The 15,787-nt window shown below is 41.4% G+C and overlaps 1 protein-coding gene across 3 annotated transcripts; it reads right to left on the reverse strand.

Annotated features, from left to right (window-relative positions):
• Window positions 1-294: 294 nt before the first annotated feature.
• On the reverse strand, window positions 295-13,974 carry PLIN2 (perilipin 2). 3 transcript variants are annotated; one of them, XM_063422298.1, is made up of 9 exons: window positions 13,512-13,955; window positions 11,412-11,468; window positions 11,136-11,331; window positions 10,398-10,480; window positions 9,612-9,897; window positions 9,102-9,286; window positions 8,221-8,355; window positions 7,292-7,582; window positions 295-1,265 (listed from the first exon to the last, which is right to left on the reverse strand). In XM_063422298.1, exons 2-9 carry the CDS (start codon window positions 11,439-11,441, stop codon window positions 1,131-1,133), a joined length of 1,341 nt encoding a protein of 446 aa, XP_063278368.1. In that variant the 5' UTR covers window positions 11,442-11,468; window positions 13,512-13,955; the 3' UTR covers window positions 295-1,130. The 3 variants fall into 3 exon arrangements, with proteins under 3 accessions (XP_063278368.1, XP_063278369.1, XP_063278370.1); XM_063422299.1 differs by lacking the exon at window positions 8,221-8,355 and having other exon boundaries at window positions 13,512-13,967; XM_063422300.1 differs by lacking the exons at window positions 295-1,265; window positions 8,221-8,355 and having other exon boundaries at window positions 1,274-7,582; window positions 13,512-13,974.
• Window positions 13,975-15,787: the final 1,813 nt, after the last annotated feature.

Consider the following 15,787-nt stretch of genomic DNA (forward strand, 5'->3'; position numbering starts at 1 on the left):
ACCTAACAAGAAAAACTCGCACCGGCTACGCGGTTTACTTTTATTCCAAAGCATTTCAGTGACGGGACTTCCAGGCCCTCACAATGACAGGAGTCGCAGGATGAGGACACAGCAGTGTCCCCCTGGCCGCAGCAGAGAGTTCTGCCACAACTCCCGTGACTGAGAGGTCTCTGCTCCAGCTGTGCACCTGGCCCTCAGAGAGAAATGTTAACAAGTTCACCTCCAGGCCCCTTCCCACTCTCCCCAACTCCTAGAGAAGTTACTGTGTGCAAGGAAATGGAGACTCACCAGTCCTTAGCAAATAACTGATTTTTATTAAAACATTTTTTTAAAAATCACTGTCACCAGAACTCTCCTTACATTCAATTTCCTCTTTTTTTTCCAAATTTTCTTTCGTCTGATGTCTTTATCTCTGCACTCTCTATTTTTCCTTTCTTTTTACACTCTCTTCCCCTTTCTTATTTAAATGCTATCCTTATACCCAAAACACTTTAATATTGAAGCATTTACTCCCTTTTAGTCTGGCGCCTCAACTGATAGCATCATTACGGCCAAAATATTTGCACATAGAAGGCATGTGGAAAGAAAGGAAGTCCTTTTATGCATAAAGCACTCTTACCAAAGAAAAGCTCTAAGCATCTAAACTCTGTAGGTGTAGAGCCTAACAAAAGAACCTGAGAAAATCTTAGCTAGACAGTCTCTTACCGCTTCCAGCAGCAAAGAGGTAGATGCAGCACTGCTTTTCACATAGACTGAAAGGGGAAATTTTGTGGGCAAATCCTCATCAACTCCTTTTGTTGGCAGCCCTTTATGCAAAGCACTGGGGTGTTCTCATGGCTGCTACCAGCAGGAGAACAAATCATCAACAAAGATTAGATTAGTTGGATACACTGGTTAGGCTATACCTGGCTTGTAGAATGGGAGCCTGACACCCATGCTAAGCAATTAATGTAGCGTGCATTCCTTACATTGAAAAACCCAGATTTTTGATGCAGCTAAGTGAAACAGTACTGATTTTTAAAAAAATATCCCCATAATCCCTATGCTAGGCAGGTTCATCTTTAAAAAGGAGAAATCTAAATTAAACATGGCAAAGGTACACTGTATCAAAAAGACATTTTTATGCTTCTCTATTCAGCTCTTTGCCCTGTAGTGTAAGGGCCATTTGTGCGTGAAAAATCCTGTTCTTCCTCTTCATCCAAATCCAAAATATCTGGGACATCATCGGACTCTGAAGACAGGTCTGTAATAGTGAAATCTGGAACCTGTATAGGAATGAAACTTCAGTCAGTTTAAAAGTAAAACTAAACAAATTTGTGCAGTACTCCTTCACTGAAGAGAGGACACAAAGATGCTCAGCACCTCTAGAAATCAGACCTAACATCCTGATTACAGAGTGAAATATGCTCAGACACAAAGGACACACGAACCATTAAGACAGCTCAAATACTACACAAGATGGAAATCAGTTGCTTAGAAGGTAGGATTTTATAGCAGAGGTGGAAAAGACCTGAATGTAGTGGACTGCATTTAGTTAAACTGGTGACAGGACAATTAAGAAAGGAGGTTTTTTAACTAATTTTGCCTTTCTTCTTTTCATAGAAGCAATGGACTATACAAAGTAATCTGCCCTGAGGAGATTGATATGGGTTGCTGTGCTGTTCTGCCTGCCTACTGCATCAGACCCCTTCTGACAAAACAAATACCCAGAACTGCAATCTCACTTTGGCCTCTGTTTTAACTGCTTGTGTAGTACTCTATACTGCTAAGCAGCACAGGGTTTTAGGAATTGCCAGAGAGGCATCAGTGGATACATGGATGTTACAGACTTCTAAAAATGTTGGCTAAGACACTTACGAGCTTAAGTCCCAACCCTTAAGTCCCCTTTCTAGGACTTAGGTTACTTAGGCACTTCTGAAAAATGGGATAAAATTAAGCAATGTACTTGTAAGTTTTTTGCCCCAAGTGAAAAACACATCTGTAATATGATATATGGTTAGTTTTAATGTTGATGATGTGACATAATCGGAGCCAGACACAGTATCAGCAAGTAACTACTGCTGCATTTTGACAGGACTTTGGTTCGGCACATTCAAAGCAACAGCAGCTTGTAGGCATTTCTGTAAATTAAGCTCAGCACTGACTGAAGAGGCATTTTTACTGCACTCCCTAACTGCAAAACACCTTATGACTTACTTTTATGAAAGACAGTAAGCAAGAAAAACCTATGCTTTGCCTGCTATGAAGACAGGTCAGAAAGACAGACAGTATATCAAATAAAGGGACTACTGCTTCCGCTACCAGGTTGTACATAACAGAGAAGCACTGCATGTTAATTTACAGGTCTTACAGAGTTAGTAGTCACTGGACACCAGGGATCTTTGAAATACTAATTATTTATTAAAACTGATCTTTAGAATAACTTAAGCAGCATGTAACTAACCAGTGCCTAACCAGGCACTACTGTGAATACCATTAAATGCATGGACAACTTTGAGAACTTAAACTTCATCAATATAAGATCAGTAATTTTTGTTTCCCAAAAGATCAAAAGGCACTAGGAATGCAAGAACCGCATCTTTCTACCAGCAAGAATTATCTTGCATCTTTCTGCTTTTGGCAGTTTTCCTAAACCTCTCATTACTGCACTTAAAGAAAGCTTCCCCACTAGCAGCACATGACCTTTTATTTCATACTGCGGTACAAATACAGGCATCCTAACAAGCCTAAGTAGTCCATATGCAGTTTTTAAGAATGTACTCAAATGGATGGTTCTATATATTTAAACTGACCAGGACACAGCCATGTTCAGTAAGTGTGTCTGACCAGAAAGAATTTTCTCTATCATACATTTAAGAGCTCTTTATTACTTATATCCGTTTTGTTCTTAGTGACAGAGTAGTTGCTCACATTTAAGTCTCTGCTTTCTTCATCTCTTTAATGCATGCAGTAGAAGAATCTGACTCCTTTAATGTAATAGTTAGATTTTGATAGCCATGAGAGAACTTCAAATTGCAGTGTATCTCAGTATGAGTAAAACAGACTGGATATCAGTATGACTCATCTCAGCTTTGACCTTGCTAAATTGTATTAGAATCACATATTCTGACATCTGCACCAGAAACTATGCAAAACCCTTGGTGTTACGGGATTGCTTATGTAGAAGACCTTTGCTTCCACACCACTTTTCACAGTTGACTACCTGCTTTCAACTTCCTATAAATTCTTGCAATAAATGAGTAAGACCAGATATAACTCTTCTTCATACAGTTTCTCTGTATGATTCAGTAAATAATTTACAAAGATATAATACTAGCAAAATCCCTACACAGAACAGTGCAAAAAAATACTTTGTCATTTTGCCGTCTTCATATATAAGCGTTAATGTCAATACTAACTTCAATCCATTTTTTTCTTCCTAAGTTTTTAGAACTAAGCCACTAGCATTTTGACACAGCATTCTCACTTTGTGAACTTTCAAAGCAAGCACTTCTTTTTAGTCATCACAGACTATATTATCCAAAAGAAATAAAATTACCATGAATTGGCAATAAATAAGAATAAATTTATTTAACAAAACACTGTGCAAAATATCTCCAGCAGGTTGCTGCATGTAAGACTCTCTGATAATGCAAATTACTAACCCAGCATGCTTAAAATAAGTTTGGTTCCATTTCATCTTTTTAATTAGAGGGTTTAAAGTTTTGGTGGTAGTTACTGCTTTTTTTAAATAATGAGAAATAATTAATCAGTTCTTCCCAAATCCTTTCACCTGTTTTACTAGCTATAAAATATTACCCTAAGTTGAATTCTGGAAAAGATTATTGCAAAAATATTAATCTTGAGGAATAGGAGACATTTCCAAAGTTTTACACCTTTTTTTACATTGAGGCAAACTAGCTGCAACTCCAGGCCTTATATAAATCTTGTAACTTGGCTTTGACCAATGCTATAAAGGTTTGCAAAACTCACATACCATATGGAGCTATTTACAAATGCTTATATTTATAGCTTTTCTAAAAAACTATTATCAGCAATGATAGAATAATAGTTCTCTGTTAAATGCACCTGGGAAGAGGAAGTGTCAACTAGCATGAACAATTTTTGAGTGATCTCTAAAATAGGAAGTGATTTTCTGAATTCTAAATAAACCCTGAATAACCTTACAAGTGATAATGATGTTAGTATTCTTACCTTTACCACCCTAAGTTTTGTGTGACTTTGACATTCTTCCATTTGGTCTAGTTTACCTGCCTTGCTGAAAACAGTTAAACCTACTTCTTACCATTTTCAACACATCTGGTATTAACTTTTTTAAAAGGTTCCAGAGAAACCTCACAGTTTTCTAGCCTAAACTATATCCTCAAACATAATTTTGGACTAAGAGGATGCAAGCTTCTGTGCCATGCAACTGAGCTGTTTAATACAGGCAGTTAGAGAAAAACTGGTAAGATGGCAGTATCTCAGGTTTCCCTTCTTTATTTGTGAGGAACCACCTCAGCTTCAGTCAAAAACAACAGTGGCCAAAAATACAAGTAAGACTTTGGAAGGCATCATTCTGGCCTTTAGCAGACTTACTAATAGTCATTCTCTCTGGCTACACCAGAGGAAAATCCCAAGTTCCATCTGTAGAGCTGCAATTAGACTGGAGTGTGGTGTATGCTATGCTAGATTACCTGCAGTAAGATAACTATGCAAGTACAGTTGCAAATCAGTTTCAACATTCAATGCTCTCCTTATTAGCAGAGTCTAATAATCAGAGAACTTCACTCTATATGAAAAAACCAGGAACATACCAATTTGCTGTTATTCAGCTGCCTCTTCCACTAGTGAAGAGTTCCTAATTCTGATGGGAGATGGGGGCTTGTGTGTGTGTGGACAGAAACTTCAAAACATTTGGGGGGGTGGGCAGCATCCAACAAAACAAGCACCCATCACAACAGCATGACACAGGAGCCCAGCCATTAGGTAAGCATTTAACCATACCTTGGTCCGTTTGCAGCCTGGTTACCAGGTAATATAAGGTTACCTGAGAGCAGGGCTCCAATCCCGAACGCGGGACAGGGACATGACATCATATGTCAAAGGTCCCAAACCAACAGAGAACAAGAACCAGAGACGTGACATACTTTGGAATGATGCCATTAGCATCCTAATTTCCATCCTTTGAGTATCCTGCCTTCCATGGTCTCAGGTTTATGGTTTCTGCATAAGCTACCTGGGCTAAGATATTATCCACCCCAGCCAGCTCAGTTCTCACAGGAGTCTCACCATCTCATGTTAATTTCATTTTAAACACCCCTCCTTATATAAAGTGAGTATTAAAAGCTGTAAGTTACAGAATCTTTACCTGCAATCCTGTTTTGCTACAGTTTCATTTAATACTGTGCTTAAAACAGTCTTCCTCACACTTCTAGGCCAACCCCAATCTAACAACCCTCTCACATTAGACAGCTGGACAACCTGTAACTTGCTTTAGTGCCTACATCATGCCACGTGGAGGTATTTGTTCCATGTAGCAGTGTGTGACTACGTGCTAAGCTGTCTTTGAACTGCATTTTTGCCTTACACTATTTGGTGACTTCTTTGAAAATGGTAGCTATCATTGCTACACTAGATGATTGCAACCCAAAGTTGTTTAGGGCATGGATCAGGAAAAAAGGTACAAATTACCTGGACAGCCCTAACCCAAGAAAGCTTATTTCTTGGTAACTACTTCTTTTCCAGTGGAGGGGTTCACAGGACTTACTGTGAACAATTCCACTGAAGTAGTTGAGTGTTAACATACATTCATCACTTGTTGAAAAGGATTAATAAAGTTAAGTTAAAACCGGTGATGCACCTGAAAAGTAAACACTGTTCATAGGAGGTCAGAAAACAAAGCAGGTAAATGGCCATGTCAGGGAGGAGAGGGTTCTTTTGTCCATATCCATCTCTTTTCAATAGAAAATTTAGAACAGTTTAGAACAATTCAATTTAGAACATCCAGCAGCTCAAGCTTAGATCATCTTTAAAGGTGACAACAGCAAGGATCAGCAAAAGCAGCAGTAAAACTAAGACTCAATGGACAGATATACAGAAATTCCAAAGGAAGGAAATGCTGCAGCAGTATCTTATCTATCAGTACATACACAAACACTTTCAATGTACATCTACTTCATTTGCATGTCAAACTTGCCTTCTGCTGGACCCAGTTTGAGGGAGTCACAGAAGAGCAAGTTAGATTGTTTTAAAACAAAGGATTAAAAACAACAGGCTTTGGCTACTAAAGCATTTATTACTAACATACAAAAATCAGTTACAAAACGATGGCTACAAAAACACACACACACAACAGCAGGCACCTGGGTACAAACAGCATGAATCTTGCCTTTATACTGCATATTAAAAATGTATTTATAATTATTTGGGCAGTCACTGGAACAGTGTTCATGGAGCATCTAGATGATGCTCTTAGTCCTCTAGTTTAGTTTTTAGGTAGTCCTGCAAAGAGCAGGAGTCGAATTTGATGATGTTTATGGGTCCATTCCAACTGGAAATATTCTGTGATTCTGTGGTCAAGTTACTATGTTATTCAATACTTAAGTTTATACAGTTAATATTAACACTGTTACAGCATTTAACTCCAGCTGACTCATTCAGAAACCCCACTTTCAGTTTGGCATTCTTTCACAGAACTTTTGTCATGAATTATGCAGCAATACAATCTGAGATAGTCAGATGCATAATTATCAAATGTGCGATCTGCAGCAAACATAGCATTTAAGTGTACATAGCTAGACTGTAGAGCTTTTAGATGCACGTCACAGTATGTAAGGCCTTTACATCGTTCTGGTAGAGATTAAGCAACAAATCAAAGGCTTTCGGCTATGGTGGGTTTTGTTTAGACTAATGGCATTAATATCACTGAAGCACAATGATGTGCTTGACAGACAAATAGGGCATCCTGACAACTGTCAGCTGGCAACACTTAGGCACTTGAGTCTAGTTCAGTATTCAAAAGTGGCTTAACTACACCAGACAATACAGCCCATGTGTAGGTGTCCTGGCCTGTAGATTCCTCTATTCCTGTATTTATGGAATGTTCACCAAAAAACAGTGAAAACTGATTTTTTTGACAGCTACACTTAGTAAGGCCACTCATTTGGTCAGTCAGCAGATTACATGCATGCTATGCAGTTTACTCAGTAGTGTGTTCAGGCTGTTTGTCTTTCTGGCTGGAACTTTCCTCCCCTTCACCTTCGCTTTCAGCATGCTGAATGCCAGGCAGTTCTGGGTAAAAGGGACCTACCAGCCAGTTGAGTGGTGTGTTGTTAACAAGATAATCCATCACATCATCCAGAGACTCCTTCATTTTCTTCAGCTGTCCTTTGCTAGCTGCAATAAAGCTGTCTGATAATTCTTGGAAGGAGGATGCTGACCGAAAGCTCTGGTAGACATCACCTGCCATTGACCCAACACTGTAAACCTGATCCTGTACATTCTGTGGCAGCCCTTGTAGGCTTGAGACCAGTGTGAGGCAGGTGGTCTGAAGCTGCTGAGTGAGGCTCCGTGCAATAGCTAGAGTTCTTGACTCAATGTGCTGGAAAGAACAAGCATAACAGCACATTAGTGTCTTTTTATGACTAGCAGCTTTATATTGATCACAATACTTAAAAAAGCAAAGTAAAGGGGATATAAGTGAAAGAAAGCTATAGAAGATAATAAACCAGGTTTTAAGTCTGAAGCATCAAAGACTTAGAAGTACTTGATATTTTTTCAACACTCAAGTACTTTATGAAAAGAAACTGATAGCTTCTACCCAGCGACAGTCAAGCAGATTCTTGTTTCAACTCTGGATAACAAGTCACAGCACGTAAGTACATTCTAATCAAGGGACTATCCCTGAAAGCTACATATATGTATGTGCCTAAGACTGCTGACAAATCATTAATTGTGATCTGGGCACATCACATAAACAGTTTCTAGTGAATCTACATACATATATCCCAACACAGGTTCACATGCTAAACAGGATGACCATTCTCAAGAGAGAATGAACCCCAGGGTGTTTGCAGAAAGTAGGCTCATTTAAAGAGTTTGGGTCCCCTACTTCTCAGAAGTCAGCTGCCCTTAGCTTCAGCATCCAGCCTCTCTGTTGCACACTTCAGGGACTTAGTTTGTCATCACTCTGATGGGATATAATACATTTACTTCTGGTGTACATTTACATCTATTTACCTCAGCACTACGCAGGTCATCACCATCATTTTGGCCTGTATTTTTCTTCCATTCTACCCAGGATTGATAAAGCTTTTCCTGAGCACCAAGAAGTTTCTTATTGGCACTATTCATGTTCTTTCTGGCATACTCGATCTGAAATATAGCCAAATAAGGAAGTAGAGCCAAGAGTCCAAACAGTTCCTTTAGGGCTTCTCTACCTTGACTGTTTTGTAACCTCATTTTAAAATATTTCACAAAATCAGTATAAACAACTTTGGGGAGTACAAGAATATGTTTAGTCTCATCAACAAATTGAAAACTGAAAGCAGTTTTAAGATGTTATGTAGTGTTCCTCTCTGCCTCAATTACTTCCCCCTCCCTCCATCCTATAGGAGAAATTGAAAGTGTATAGAAAGCCATGCCTCTATGTACAGTTTGTCATGTACATAAAGGTATCTTCTAGGATAAGACTACTGAAGTACCAGAAATGCTCAGAGACAGAAGCAGCAAGACAGCAAGTCCCAAAAAGAATTTGAAATGTTCAAATGTTTCTAAATTGCATGACACTTCACTTAATGAACTATGTGTCAAAACCAGCACTACAAAAGAGGAATAAATTTAAACATGTCACTTCTATTCCTGCAGTGCTTGCAGTTACAAGCAATTGCTCATTAGTTCACAGCTTAGCCTGATTTAGAACTCTCCTGAATGGTGATGAAAATGGCTGATGGCCTCTTAATTCTTTGTATTTAATGTAATACACGTAGTATGTGTAATGATGTAATAAAGCATTTAGTCAGAGAGCAATCCCAGTTTTCCTGACTCTCTTGGCTGTTTTCCTCACTTTAAACCAAGGCCAACATATGCTTTTTATATATCAAGTGAAAGCTTAAACTTACCAGACTAACAGTGTAGTGGAGCTGAGAGATTGTCTCCTGGCTTTTCTGTTTAGCATCTCTAACTTTGTTTAAGGCTTGCTGGTAGGCACGTGTGCGGACCTTTGAAGACAGGGATCCTAGTCTAACATAGTAACTTGGCTTTTGGACTCCAACTTCAAAGCCTTCAATGTTTGCAGCTTCTTTCTCTAGGTATGTAGAAAGGAAGCAAATTGATCACTGGAGGAAAACTTAAGAGGTCTGAGGCAATTTTATCTGCCTAGTAACAGCTGAATACACAGTTTGTTGAGGAGTCATTTAGCACCATGATTAGGCTGATAGACCACCTTACAGAGAAATTCTTACTTTCATTCTGCTTCCTTTTGAGGATGCTGCTATTACAGTTAGCAAGGCAAAAGGCAGTTTGGGAAGCACGTGCCCCATTCCCCACTATGAGTAAGCAATAAGTGGATGATTGCTTGCTCCTCTCCAATATAAGCATTCCAACAAAATCAAACCTTCAATTGATCTTACCTAGTTCTGCTTCTGTAAGTGGAAGATACTGGTCTACAAGGGTCTCTGATTTTGTGAGAGCACTGTCCACAGTGCTGCTCACCATTTGCACCACACGACTTCCCAGGACAGTGTTAATGCTGCCACTGACAACTGATTTGGTCATTTCTACACTGTCTTGCACTGCTTCTTTAGTCTTGCCCACAACTCCAGTGATCGTGTGAGCAACAGTTTCCTTGGCACCAGTCACAGTGGTTGTTACAGCTTCTCTGGCTCCAACAACCACATCCTTGGCATTGGCAACAACCTGTGGTAGGACATACATGGATTCACTAAAAGTATTAACTAGTGAGAGCGACATAATCCAGGAAATAATAAATTTATGCTAAAACTTGTACATGTATTGGTTATCTAGGAGAAAATATGCCCTGAAATAATATGTACAAGAGAAAAAAGAACATGACTGCCACACAGTTTTCAGCTCAAAAAACTTCAGTGAATGTAATCCAGGCTCTTCACACTGAGCAAGAAAGAGATAAAGACTCAAGTTTTAAAACACACTCACCGGTGAATTGCATCCATACAAAGATGTTGTTAAGTGGTGGGCAATTTAAAATAATTTAGAAAAAAAAGCTTAATGGTCTCTCAAAGTCAACAAAGTGTTCTACAGATAGACCTTTGACTTTCTCACTGCTTCCAAGCTGTGCTTCAGGAACAGCTTTTTGAAATGTGTCTTCTTGGGGTTTCAATGATGATAGAAAAGAAGGGTGTATGGTTATTCTGCATACATAAATGGAAAGAACTTACCTTGTCGGTGGGTTGATTCAGTATAGGCAGTCTCTCTTCAATTTTGTCTAGACCTATACAAGCATAGTTGTTGGCAACTACAACTAAAAAAGAAATTACAGGAGTTGGTTTAAACTACTTTTCTTCTAGTGAAACAACTCAAACTAAAAATTCCTCTTACAAAAGAACCCATGCAACATCCTTGAAGTAGTTTCCTCCCCTTCTTAGTGAGATTTGAGGCAGTGAAGCCAAAGAACGAGGCAGATTTACAGTGCCAGAAAAAAACATCCTTGCAGGCAAACAAAATTCATTTGATAATTTACAAGCAACTGGTAGAAGAAGCTGAAACACCTGGCCCTCTGCCATTCTATGAAATCAGGCTTCTGGTTACAACAGTCTTGTGACACTTCCAAATTTAACCAGTTCTCAGTGTAAGAAAGTACAGCAGTATCATTTGAAACCAGGTGAAAGGTGAGGAACGTGTTGGGCAAGAGACTGCGTAATCATCTCACATATCAAAGTTATCCATCAATTTAGTATTATGAAAGCTACAATCTGCTTTCACTCTAGATTATTAACTTTTGTTAAAAAAAATCTTATCAATGTGTAATCAGTTATGCAACATGTCAGGCAACAGGTTCAGTCAGCTACCTGCAACAGCATTCAAGATCAGCATGACCATGTTCAACCGTAAGTGCATCTGGATATAAAAAACAATCATTTGAACTAAAGTTATCAACAGCTTCATCTTTGCCTTACTTTGTGGTTCCAGTTTCTGAATGATAGGCATAGCACTTGTCACGGCTACTGATGTGATCGTCTTCACTCCTTTCTCTGCTATCTCACATACTGACTTCAGATAAGGATGGTTATCTTTTGTGGTGATGTAAGCTGTGGACACCATATCATAGGTGGAGCTCACCAAAGGAAGGTTGGCAACCCTCGATACAACATTCTGTTTAAAAGAGAAAGGTGTTAGTTGACACCTATTTTTCTGATCTAGACAAAGAAATTATGGGACTAACTCAGACATACCTGCTGTGGATCAATTGCTGCCAATGCCATTTTTTCAGGTCTTGAATTTTACACAGGCTGTGAAAGAAGCATATACGAGTTATGGCATCATATCTGCTTCACCTAAGGACCAAACTTTGAAATCAACAACCTTCTTGTGATCCACCCCATGTAGTGGGATCAGGATGTTCACATTCATGCGTACAGGAATTAGATTTTATTGCAAAAATTTAAAAATCCAAAACTTGGTTTAAGTAATGCAAGTAAAGCATATGCACGGGACAGGCTTTGAGGTACAGCAGTTCATTGATGAATAATCAGGTGGTGGAGTCATTCATTTTTTCTAGAAGAATTAAGACAGACTTAACTGTTGAGACAGGACAAACAAAAGCCAGCCCACAAGTGACTAAAAGTCTAGTTCAGAATGTCCAAGTCAGACAAAGAACCCACCACCAATAGCTGTAATCAGATTAGATCTTCTAGGGAGGCTACCTAAGGCTCACTCTATTCTGCTTGCAAAGGAGTTAGCATTCCTGTGACACAGAGAGCATTCGATTTCTCTACTGTAGAAAATAAATCTCCTTTATGCTAATTTAGACTAAATTATTACACATTCCCCACTGAAACAAGTTGCAAACCTTGGTCATTCAACAAATCCACAGTATTCAACATGCATTCCAACATGTATTCCCATGGAGAAAATACTAACAGCTCTCCCCACAAGAACCCTACAGAAGAGGCAGGGTATGGCAGTACCATATAAGGAGAACACGCTGAACCGCACTGTCATCCCATACACACACATGCAGGCTGAACTAAATCTGCAAGAAGCACCTGTTCCATTAAGGATTTTACATATTGCTTAAGTTCCAGAAGTATTTGCATGAATGAAGGCAACAAAAAGGTAAACTAGGAGTCTGTCTTCATAAGGATTGTGGTTTACAAGGCCTTTTGTTAGGTTTGTCAAAGGGCCGACAGCAGTTTTCTGTCTCATATATATGACAGGAAAAAAGGAATATGTTAATAGTCCATCTGAGGTAAAATAAAACTTTTCTGCATTATGTAATGGGGAAAGAGGACAAAGGCATCTTGTTAACATTTTCCAGGCATATTTGCACATATTAACATATACATGCCATAAAGTAATGCCTGTAATGAGATTAACCACTGTACATAGAACACACAAGCAGGACAAGTAACAGACAATGGTTACATTGGTAACAAAAAAGTTTTCCTTTCATTTAACAAGAATTTAAACACCCACAGGAACGTGCTATGTTTCTCACTCAACATTACAAGTTAGATCACTTGGAGTACAGCTGACTTTTACCATGAACTGCAATGCATGCTACAGAACAGGAGAAGATGCTAACGGCAGAGAATCTGGCCTCTGAAAGAAGGGCTGTAAGGATGATTCAATATTCGTAGTGTGTCTCACAAGATCCATCTACACAGGGCATGCATTTGAATTTTAGTCAATAAACCAGCCCAGTCAGCCTGTGAAGTTATTCCTGCTCCTAAAGACAAGGGAGATAACTAGATTCTTGCACGGTTTCAGAAACATCTTGAATAGGTGCAGCCCTAGCAAAAGTCAGATCCACTGCTCTGGAGCAGGTGAGTGAGACGTCTGGAATACAAGTCCAGGCATATTTCAAAGACAGCAAAAGATTCTAGAGAGGAAAGCACACAGACTACATCACAAACTTCATTCCTACTCTCCCCTCGCGCTGTGGAAAGAAGTGCAAGGAAGCAGCGCGACGAGCCCCGCACACGAGCCGTGGCGCCCGCTCCGGCTCGCCGCGGTGCCCACAGCAGGAAGGCGCACCGCTTTCCCAAGCGCCTCCAGGGGCCGCTTCCGGCATGGGGCATTCCAGCGCCGCTCCCGGCGGCGGACAAGGCTCTCGGGTCTTTCTGGTCCCGGGAGAACCTCGGCCAGCGCACGGAAACACGCCGGGCCGCGGGGGCGGCGGGGCCGGCCCGGCGGTCAGCGCCGCACACGGGGCCGCACCCGCCCGCTCCGCGCCGGGCTCCACCATATTGCGGAGTCAGCGCCGCGGGGCGGGCGGGCGCCCGGCGCTGCCGCCGAGAGCCGCGCCGGAGCACCGGGCCGGCCGTACTCACCCGGGAGGAGGAGCCGGAGCCGCCGCCGACTGCAGCACGGGCAGGGTCGCGGGCACGGGCGCCGCCGCGGAGTGGGGAGCGCCGGCCTCGCCCCGTTATTTATGGGGCGTCACGGCCGGGTCGCGTCAGCGGCGTTGCGGGGCGGGGCCGGGCGCGCAGTGACCGCAGCGGCGGTCAGCGGGAGGGCACGGCCCTGCCCGCAGCGGCGCAGCGGAGGGAGCTCCTGCAGAGGCCGGTGCACCGACGCACAAAATGTGCCAGGTTGGAACGAGCTCACAAGGATCATCGGGTCCAGCTACTGGACATCCCCAAGAGTCACACTGTGTGCCTGAGAGCATTGTCCAAACGTTTCTTGAACTCTGTCACGCTGTGACCACTTCGCTGGGGAGCGGGGAACTTCCCTGTTCCCCTGTCCAACCAACCCAGGGGTGAAGAACCTTTTTCTAATATTCAGCCTAAACCTCCCCTGACAGCAGAGCTGAATAAATGAAACAAGCTAGAATTTTTCACTTCCTTGAACAGATTTATTACATCTCTGCTAGCATGCATACCAAACATTTACATGCACTCTGCTCTTTTCATTACATTGCTGTCATCCGAGAACTCTGTTTCTTTTCCCCCCAGTCAGGTGACTTCTCAAGTGTAAACCACTGGGCGTGCCCATGGCTACATGCCAATTGTCAGGAGTGCCTCTCCTGAGAATTCTATATTGTTTCAGGGAATTATTTGCTAATAAGTAGCACGGTTATTTGTAGTACAGAAACACCCGAGAGTCGCACAGCCAGTGACACATTCTGCCATAATGCAGTAACTAGAGATAGTACCAGCCCCTTGAGAGTCCTTGGCAGGCTAAGAATGTAGACTCTGATAGTGTTTTTCTTCACAACTAGGTGCCCTTCTGTAGTTTATAAACTTGGAGAGGCTTATCTGAAGTTTTGAAAATCTACAAGCTTGCCTCTTGAGAACAATGCCCTTGTTAAAGGGACAGGCAGACAGGGCAAAGGCAAAGGGAGGAAGGGGGAGAGGAAGACAGTACATCTTGGATGGATCAAATTCCTCAAATAGCATAAAACAGAGAGAGCAGTGGTGTGGTCCATGACAAGACTGATGAAGAGGAAGGCATCAAGAACAGCATCAAGAAAGGCAACAGATAGCACAAAAGTGTGATGCACTAGACTTTGCTAAAAGAGGAAGGCAATAATAGTATACCCTATTCTCTTCTGTGAGGCAAGGGCAGATGTTTAAGGTCACACATGCATCTAATGAAAGAAGTACTTCTTTCAAGAAGTAACTCAGAGTAATACATCAGCACATTCATCCCTCCAAGCCCATTTAATTAACATTATAGAATGTAAGTCCACCTATGTATCCTTAAATGAAAAAAAAAAAAAAAAAAAAAAAAAAGAGAAAGATTTGAGTGAATTGCTCAGACAATAAACCTATCTATCCGTTGGTGTATCTTTTTTAAACTCATTATAATGTCCTTCATGATACAGAACACCTCAGGTTTCAGCCTCCTTTCTCTGACAGAGATAGTAGCTCTGATAGAGATAGTAGCAATAGATAACATGGGTCCTTCAGCTTTTCTTACCGTCTAAGCACACCCAAGTGCAGGAGCTGCTGGAACATCAAGCCCGGGCCTAGCAGTGCTCAGGGGAGCATCCCTGCTGTGGCTTCACTGGGGCAGGGGCCGGCAGCCCCAGGAAGCTGAAATGGCAGGATGCTCTAGGGGAGGCTGGGCAGGGACAGTAAGCCCTGTCTATACCATCGAGGCCCTGACTGACAGTTCCAGCTGGTGACAGGCACGTCCACTCGTCTTGAGACCAGCTTGTCAGCTGTTCCCCAACAGAAAGGCCAAAGGGGAGAGCAGTGCTAAGTCTGAAGGGACCTGAGTAGTCTGCTGATATTCCTTTAGGAACAGGTGTAGTCTAATATGCTGATGTAGGGCTGACTGACAGCTAGAGTGCTAGGGTATTAACCAGATCTGATAGAGGGATCTTCGCCTGTCCTCACAGAAGGTGGATGGAGGGATATCTTGGGCACTCAAAAAATGGGGGACTGAGAGCCCCTCCAACAGATTGAAGCTATTTTTATTTAAAAGTAGTCACTCTTGCATGTTGAGATAGCTAGATATGGCTAGCCTTTTCTTAGTCTTTAGAATGACTGTTCAAACACTGAAGGGGTGTCATATTCCTAACTGTGTTATGAGAAACTATCAAAAAACTATCTGATTGGCATGCAAACAGAGAGCAGAGGAGGTTAGCTGTTTGAAGCTG

This window comes from Prinia subflava, chromosome Z, assembly GCF_021018805.1.
Source record: "Prinia subflava isolate CZ2003 ecotype Zambia chromosome Z, Cam_Psub_1.2, whole genome shotgun sequence".
NCBI lineage: Eukaryota > Metazoa > Chordata > Aves > Passeriformes > Cisticolidae > Prinia > Prinia subflava.

Excerpts from the sequence above, each read along its gene's own strand:
- PLIN2 (XM_063422298.1), bottom strand. The coding sequence starts at position 11,441 with ATGGCATTGGCAGCAATTGATCCACAGCAG. Across the intron at positions 10,481-11,135 it reads TCAGAAACTGGAACCACAAA|TTGTAGTTGCCAACAACTAT; the intron begins GTAAGGCAAAGA and ends TTTCTTTTTTAG. Across the intron at positions 1,266-7,291 it reads ACACACCACTCAACTGGCTG|GTTCCAGATTTCACTATTAC; the intron begins GTAGGTCCCTTT and ends ATTCCTATACAG.